The 9,006-nt window shown below is 45.3% G+C and overlaps 1 protein-coding gene across 9 annotated transcripts in view; it reads right to left on the bottom strand.

The window, feature by feature from the left end:
- Positions 1-499: 499 nt before the first annotated feature.
- The window catches only part of GDPD4 (PLC-like phosphodiesterases superfamily protein), a 30,698-nt gene continuing 22,191 nt past the window's right edge, over positions 500-9,006 (bottom strand). For 5 of the 9 annotated variants that reach the window (XM_086825230.1, XM_086825228.1, XM_086825231.1 and 2 more), the window contains 4 exons: positions 1,925-2,017; positions 1,724-1,813; positions 1,131-1,258; positions 500-1,016 (listed from right to left, as the gene is read on the bottom strand). In XM_086825230.1, coding sequence (XP_086681356.1) covers positions 854-1,016; positions 1,131-1,258; positions 1,724-1,813; positions 1,925-2,017 — 474 coding nt within the window. In that variant the 3' untranslated portion in view covers positions 500-853. Of the gene's footprint in view, positions 1,017-1,121; positions 1,259-1,723; positions 1,814-1,924; positions 2,018-9,006 lie in introns of all 9 variants that reach the window. The other 4 variants (XM_086825233.1, XM_086825234.1, XM_086825235.1 and 1 more) reach the window with 4 other exon arrangements.

Genomic DNA, 9,006 nt, shown 5'->3' with positions numbered 1-9,006 from the left:
TAGCAACATTGGTTATTTTCGGAACCTTCAAAGCACGTCAAGTTTCATGTTGCTTTTCCTAGCAGCATTGCTTGTGTCTCTAAAGTCACCACAAAGGGCTCCATTGTGAATCAAAAGTCGAAATGCACCAAGGTTCAAGACTCGAGAAATATGACTGAGATTTTGATACGTTGTGTGTCTTCTCAAATGCTTCTCAAGTCGTGAACCTATTTGGACTTCTTTGTGACGACTTTGGCAAGCACAATTTTCCTACTAAGGGTTGAATTTTTAACCAAAAACATTAGCAACGTTGCCAAGAAAATAAAGATAAAACTTGACATGTCTTGGAGGTTTCCTTCTCGATTTTCACAAGCTGAGTGAAAACCTTGGTGTAGGTTGAGAATGTGTTTACTAACAAACTTACAAGGATGGAAGTGCAGAGAGGAGAGCAAGTATCCCATGGGGAGGATTTTGAGGCCAATAGTCATTGCTAGTTGAGAAAAGGATTTTCTCAGTAAGAAACCCAAAAGTTTTGTTAGACTTAAAGACGCAAAAAAAAGCTCACACAAAATGACATGAGTGATGATGTGACACGTCCATTGATGTTGTACAAATGACAGTTCCTCATCTGTGAAGACAATAGACACATGAACCCTTGGTATTTCTCTCATTCCGATAGACCAGGATGCTTTATAAATAAGCTTCTTTCCAGGCTTAAATGCCAAGCCAAACAAAAGAATATGATTAAAAATTATGGATCAGCCACTTGTAGTTTTCAGAAAGGGCTACTGCACAATATTGTTCCTCCAATTAATAAACACACGAACTTTGTCATGCTCTGCATGCATGCATGCATGTGATGGACTGGTAAGAATTATGGTGAGTAACCTTCCTGAGAGCACTCATCCTCTATTTCCAGCATCACCTCCTGTAGCAAGCGAGGGTGGCTCGTCACAATGCCATCCACTCCTTCAAACAGCATTTTTTGCATTGTTTCTCTATCATTTACCGTCCATACGTATATCTTCTTTCCTACCCTGACAAGTAACAACAAAACTAAGAAAAAAGGTTGTGGTATCCAAGATGGAAACAAGTGAATAGATATTGAAAGTTTGATGCTCTTCTCAGACATCAAAACTTACCAACCCTACCTATGGATATCAGCAACAATTTTTGCATTGACTGCGCCATGGTAAGCCCCAACAACTTCCACCGTCTCCATTCTAGTCGGATTAGTTATTCTTCCCGTTATCTGATCTTTCATCACTATGTATCCTGCCTGTGTATACACAGAGGCGCTTCATAACCAAGCACTCCAACACTTAATGGTATGCCTAGAACCAAACCACTACCAGGGAGAGGTACACCCTAAGGAGATCTGTACATTACCTCATCTATCACTTGGCTCTATCATTGTACCCAGCTATTACCCTTTTACATTCAGTTCATTTCATTTTTGTACTATCTAGGATGAGATATATCATGGAAAGGTAACACTTGGACCTTTCGTAGACGCTTAGTATCACACCCCCCCACTAGCTCAATACTTTCATACTTTATTTCTTGTTCATTTTGTTCTTTTTTTTTTGGACATCCAGAAGACATTGACAGTTGTACATTGATTTGTCTCATAGGTCGAGTTCGGCCTCTAGTAGACGTTAATACAGCTTTCTTTCTTTCTTTCTTTCTCTCTCACACACTGTCACACACACACACACACACACACACACACCTGAAGACTTACCATAACTTTTGGGGATAAGATCTTAAGCTCGTTCACTATCGCATCAATTTTGGACCATACAAGGCAGTTTTTGCACTCTGTATTATTGACCTGCCAGATTGAAGCAGGTTCATAGATTGCAAAAAAATCTCTTTGATGTAAAGGAGGTTTGAGAGACCAGATTCAAACCAACGGGGAAAAAATAGGACTAGGCTTGCTCACCACACTGAGGATATCAGCTGCAAGGGAGATTCCAAACATGGGAGGCCCAATCTTGGCATCAATAATGACTAGCTTCAGAAATCTTGAGACATGCTGTTATCAAGTACATTGGCAATATGTTGTTAGTAATCCTTTGTGATACAAGTGGACAAAAAATAGATAATCCTTTGGGATCTCCTAATACATAATGAAACATGAAATTTAAATTGAGCACAATTATCACATGGTGAACGTAGAGGATGTTAGTGACTCCTGCCCAAGGGCTGCAAGTTCACCTTGTGCAAAGACCTGAGAGTGCCAGAGGAAGGTGAGGACCTCATCCTTGAAGGTAGGGGATATGTGGTGAACCATACATAGCGTCTATACATATGTCCATAACTTCCTTGTGGGCTGCTCAGGGCAGTGGATGTGGTTCCAGAAATCCTGAGTCTATATGATGGTGTGGGTCCTAAGACAAGTCCATGGGCTTCTAGATGCAGCTACTTGTGTAAGTCATGATGGGGACTCCCCGAGGCAGGGATCTCTCAAGCCATGCTCTGGTTGGGTGTCCTTGTGTGTCCACAGCATCATCTGGCTCTCCTTTAAAAAAAGACGTGACAAGTGTTTGGTCGCCTCCATTGCCCCTTGTATGAGTTTGCTCTTGTGCCTCTGTATCTCATGCAAGAAATGTGCACCCATCACTGGTCCTCATATTCAATGATGTTGGGGAACAGGACCAAGTGGAAGTGACCCCTGATCTCGTGATATGCTGGGCATTAAACAATGGCACGCTCCTCAGTCTCGATCTCCTGCATACTTGTAGCTCTCAATGCTCTCATCAGATGGACACCACCTCTCACGGCCTGTGATGACACTTTTACCTGGCTTGCCATTTGAGGGAGAAAGGCATGCATACATAATTTGCCTTCTCTATCTTTTTCAAGGAAAACAATGGCAGCCCACAAATGCCACAAGTGTGCATGAATCTTGAACAATTTTGAAGGCCAGTACAAGACAATCACCCCTTACCTGTATAAAACCTTTGGAATCAGCTTTTTGCCTTGTCACCTTGCGTACTCACCCTGCCCGTGTCATGGACAGCCCATTCTCCTGGAAGATGCGCGTAGCCGCCGGACATAAGTTTCCAGAAGAGAGGAAAAGCAATGTGTGTGGCACACTTGCAACCATTTGGCAACATTCAAGGTTGAAGTTTAGTAGGCTTAACAACATTGAACATGCTTCCATGGACTTGTGAAAGCACTGCTCAGACCACTCCTCTCTCCGAGGTGGTACAAAAGTTGGACACTGTAAACAGACTCTTGGACTATGTAAATAGGCTGTTAGACCGTGAAAATAGGCAGTGTGAGCAGGACACTAAGCTCAACATGGATAGTAAGAACAGACTGGTCAGCATTGGGCAGCACAGGCAGGTGTCCAAGCAGCTTGGGCAGCAATTGGACAGCCTGGGCAGGTAATTAGGTAAGACATGGACAGTGTGAACAGGTCATGGACAAGCAGCATCTTGTAATGTGAAACAAGCTGCTTGCTGCGTTGTGACCACGTAGCACGGACAAAGTGGATAACTAATGGTTTAGTAAGTACAGATGCAAGGACAGTGGACCAGCAGTTACATGGCTGCATGGACAGATGTACAGTAAGTACATGAGAAAGTGGGCAATTGTACAAACAGGTACACAAATATGGAAAGATGTACGCCCAGAAGGCTTGTACAGGCTGATAACCAATCAGCTGGATATCTTGCCAAGCAGGATTTGAGGTCATCGTGTTGTCAGCTCTGGCTGACGGGCTTGACTTAACTTGGCTGACGGGCTTGACTTGACTATGTCCTATGGACAGGGACATGTCTGGATTTAGACATTGATGTCACATGAGGACTGGATTCTTCACCCAGTTGACATGCCTTATTGAAAAGCCGGTGTTTTTGGGTGAGAGTCTCACTGACTGGCCATTAAGCTTTGTACTTGGATTTCCCATTGTAGAATAAAGCCCGAAAAAGGGGAGGGGGAAGACGAGGGGGAGGGGGAGGGGGAGGGGGAGGGCGTGCGGGGGGGTTTGCGCAGTACCGACTCCTCAGGAGGGTGTACAGCACTATGCATAGAAATGTTAGCTGCATCCATGCTAGCTGACCTCACCTCTCAGCTCACCACAATCTTACACAGCTCTGCCATAGCCACCACCAGCCGATCCACCGCCAGACCCCCTACTGGCACCATGCCTCACAACGATCAATACGTGAGCATCTCCTGGGTTGCAACTGGCCAAATCTAAGCCCGAGATGTCGCATGCACTCTGCACTGTAGTGCATGGTGACAAGATGGCTCATCATCATCAATGCAACATTGTACATTATTAGTACCTTTTAGGATGATATTTGTTGTACGCCGTGACCCCATTGTAATCCTCAATCCAGGATAAAGTCAGGCACGAGCTACGTAGGTCATTCCTCAGCCTTAGACAGTCAGTCCAAGTCCCTTAACCCACTTGAAGAGACGCATTCATGCATGTAGAGTCAGTAGAAGCCTTAGGGTTTGCATTAGAAAGCACTTTGCATAATGCATAGCATTCATCCATTGCATATAGACCATTGCAGAAGCCTTCAAATAACATCTAGCATTTATTAGTATTTTCCCCATCATTTATAGCATTTAATGGGCATTTTTACATTATTTATCCATTATCCGGGACAAGATGCAGTCGACCAGCCCTTCAGCCAACCGACCAACATCAAGTGTCCATATAAATAGTTGAGCATATCATTCATTCATTCATTCATATCATACTCAGCCCAAAAGACCTCAACGCTTGAAGCCTTCAACCCAAGGAGCATAAGCAATTAGAGAATTCAGCACATCAGCCATCAGCGTTTCATCCATCAGCATATAGGAGCATCAACGCTTGAGCATTCAACCTTCATTCAGCAAAACGCAGCATCTACAGCATTCAGCCCTGTGTGGAAGAGAGAAGAATTAGGGTTAGGTTAATTCATGTGGGAGACATACACAGAGAGAACAACAAGGGAGAGAGAGAGAGAGTTGTGGGGATAAGTCAACTCATAATGATATGAGTGTGTGACTCCCCTATCACACATGTATATTGCACTAGTACACATAGTGCACTTAGTACATTAAAAGTACTAAGTGTACTATGTACTATAACTTATGGGCTTGTACACACTATAAGGGTGGGCATAACGCCTTTACCCCAACAACCTCCCACTTAAAGGCAAAGTGCCCTTAAATGAAGGAAAAGAAAAATCAGCATGTACATGATAATATACAAGGCCATATCAAGGCTGAAACTCGCCTCATCCAATGCCCATCAAGTGTCTGCAATGAGCAAACCGCTCCGGAGGCAAACTCTTTGTCAACAGATCAGCCGGGTTGTCATCCGTATGAATCTTAACAAGCTGAATTTGCTTGTTCTCTATCACCTCTCTGATGAAGTGATACTTCACATCCACATGCTTCGTCTTTGCATGAAAGACAGGATTCTTTGCCAACTGGATGGCACTCTGACTGTCACAATGCAACAATGGAATATCCCCTGTATAACCCAAATCAACCACTAACCGAGATAGCCATAATGCCTCCTTGCAAGCCTCTGTGGCTGCAATATACTCGGCCTCTGTAGTAGATAAGGCAGTGCACTTCTGCATCCTGGATATCCATGACACAGCACCTCCTGTGAATGTAAACACATAACCGGTAGTAGACTTCCGGTTATCTGGATGACCGGCATAATCCGAATCCGTGTAACCATGCACTAATGCATCCTGTTTGCCAAAGCATATGCACATATCCTGTGTGCCCTTCAAGTATCTCATGACACCTTTCACTGCTTCCCAATGCTTCTTGCCAGGGTTGGCCATGTATCTAGAAACCACTCCCACTGCAAATGCAATGTCCGGCCTAGTAGCAACCATGGCATACATGAGACTGCCACAAGCTGAAGCATACGGAACCTTGACCATATCAGCCCTGTCTCTATCCGACTGTGGGCTGTCCATAGCACTGAGTTTCACATATGGAGGCAAAGGAGTACTAGTCTTCTTCCCCCCGTCCATATTGAACCTCTGCAAAACTTTGCCAATGTATTCCTTCTGAGACAAATACAACACATGCTGATTTCTGTCCCGAAGTATCCGCATACCCAAGATGTGATTTGCATCACCCAAATCCTTCATATCAAAGGTTTGATGCAACCTCTGCTTCAAGGTATCCATCTCCTTACGAGATTTCCCGACAATCAACATATCATCAACATACAAGATGAGGATCAATAGACTGCCATCCAAAGCTTTCTTGGTGTACAAGCAGTGATCTATGTCACTTCTCCTGAATTTCTGGGATTTCATGAATGTATCAAATTTCTGATACCATTCCCTTGGTGCCTGTTTGAGCCCATAAAGACTCTTTTTCAGCTTGCATACAAGCTTCTCCTTTCCACTTACTGCATAACCCTCTGGCTGTTGCATATATATCTCCTCATGGAGATCACCGTGAAGAAAAGTAGTCTTCACATCCATCTGAATCAAGTCCAGATCATCATGTGCAACCAAAGCTAATACAGCTCTAAGTGTGGTCATTTTGACCACTGGAGAGAAGATCTCCTCAAAGTCCACACCATATTCCTGCTTGAAGCCCTTAGCCACTAACCTGGCTTTGTATCTTGGCTTTGCATCTGGTGCAACTTTGAGCCTGTAAACCCACTTGCATGGCAAAACCTTCTTGCCTGTAGGCAAATGCACCAACTTCCATGTTCCATTTTTGTACAGAGAATCCATCTCTGACTTCATGGCACGCTCCCATAGAGCCTTGTCTGCCCTCTGTAAAGCCTCCTTATAACATGAGGGCTCCCCACAGTCAGTAAGCATCAAGTAGTCAACCCCTGGAACAAACCTGTCAGGGGCTCTGGAGAGTCTTGTGGACCTCCGTAACCAATGACCATCATTTGCAGGTTGCTGTCCAGCCTGCATATCACCCATTGGTGGCTCCTGTTCCATGCCATAAGGCTGAAAAATCATGCCCGATATCTCCTCTAACTGTGGTATATCCATAGGGATATCTTCTGCCATCTCTGGCTGTCCATTTGGACCATTTTCAGCACCATTACCAGGCACGAGCCTCCCTATGGAGTGACAGTCCCATAGGCAAGACACGGCACGAATACTGGCTCTTCCATGGCGTGACAATCCCATGGATAGAACACAGTCCACGTCATACACGGGTGGCTCCCGTCCATACGACACCATCCTGCTAACACACGGGTGGCACCAGTCTGGCTCCCGTCCATGTCAGCAAAATACTGGCCTCTTCACATGAGACACCGGCCTGGCCTCAAGTGAACGAGACACAATAACTGGAGATGGACCAAATGGTCGGCCAATTGGTGACAATGTGCTTGGTGTAAGATAATAATCAATCAAGTATCTCATTGAGTCATGCAACATAAGCTCTCTCTTGAGTTTCATCATGTTTATTGTAGAGTGGCCATTGGTCAACTCTCTATCTCTCTCTCTCTTTCCCGCCTCCTGCCCATTTCGCCTCTTGCCCGTCGCTTCACTCTCCGCCCCCTCTCTCATTGTTCGCCTCCCTTTCCCGCCTCCTGCCCATTTCGCCTCTTGCCCGTCGCTTCACTCTCTGCCCCCTCTCTCACTGTTCGCCCGTCGCCTCTTCCTTGTGCCCATCGCTTCACTCTCCGCCCTCTCTCTCTCTCTCTCTCTCTCTCTCTCTCGCCTCCCTTTCCCACCCACCCTTCCTCCCTGCCTCCCTCCCTCCCTCTGGCCCCCCAAGGCAGCAACATAACTCTCTCTTTTATTTTTTTTTCGTGAAATGGTGTTTTATATTATATGTAAAATGTACATCAGCCACATGGCTCACACAGAACCTGTGGCCCCAAACAAAACCCCCACAAAAGATCCTCTAAAGGATCATCACCATGCAAACCTGTACACTAATAAGAAAGCCTCCTAGCCAAATAAGCATCCTAGATGAAAGCATCAAAGATGAGCCACCCGAGCCGCCGTAGACCATAAGGAAATAACATCTGCATCCAGTAGCTGAGCTGAGAGAAGAGAAGAAAACTGCCAAAGCAGCAAACCGCGGATACGTAGAATGTGCCCATGTATTCCAGACAAGGAATCAAAAATGAACCCATTCCGTGTAGTCCAAATATGCCAAAGTCCTGTCCATCTAAGGAAATGGAATATCACAAGGTGGCTGTCTGAAGTAATGACTTGAGGACAAATCCCAAATATCCACTGATAAGCCGAAACAGTAGACCTCTCTACTGCCTCCCAAACGCGAGAGACAAAAGACCAAATCTGACGGGCCACGGGACAACTCATGAACAGATGCATAACTGTTTCAGTGCATGTCGTGCAGAAGAAGCAAGAGGCCAGTGTAATTTTACGACGGCTCAGCTGATCCCGTGTAGGTAACCCTCCCACCAACATCCTCCAAATGAAAACCTTACCTTGGTAAGGGAGTTTAGACTGCCAACCACGCATAAGAGTTTTCTGCCACCATGATTTAGACTTGTGCAATCCCCACACCTTATTGGCCTTGGCTGAAACCCAATCTTTCTCTGATACAAGCTTATGATAGACCTGGTTAGCTGAGAGTGATATCAAGTCACCAGATTTACATAGTGCCCAATCAAGCCAAGGCTGATCTGCAGATGGCCGAGGCAATGGAGTAAAAGGCTCAACTGCATGCATGATGTCAACCCATAGTGGCTGAAATGTCCGAGGAACCCTAAAGTGCTGCCGAATACGACGAAACGAATATGGCCTGTCACGACCAGGTATCACAGCATCTCGGATTCTAACCAAGCCTAGCCTGACCATGCGGTTGAGTCGTATGCGTGAAGCATCTCTGTCTGGCCAAACAATGACACGCGACTCCACAAATGTTTCGAACTGCAAAGAGTTCAAAAGTAGTCTTTCATGACCAGGATCCCACCGAGCCAACAGTAGAACTTCATGCCAAGAAAGGAGAATATGCGATAAAATGTGTGATGAGCGAATACGGACAGGATGAGCCGCATTCACAATGTCCCACCATGAAGCCTGCACACGTGTC

The sequence above is a fragment of the Cibotium barometz genome, chromosome 31 (assembly GCF_041138505.1).
Source record: "Cibotium barometz isolate CiBa-2024 chromosome 31, ASM4113850v1, whole genome shotgun sequence".
NCBI classification, from domain to species: domain Eukaryota; kingdom Viridiplantae; phylum Streptophyta; class Polypodiopsida; order Cyatheales; family Cibotiaceae; genus Cibotium; species Cibotium barometz.
Note: the sequence above shows the minus strand (reverse complement) of the source record. Positions and strands in the feature narration are given on the sequence as shown.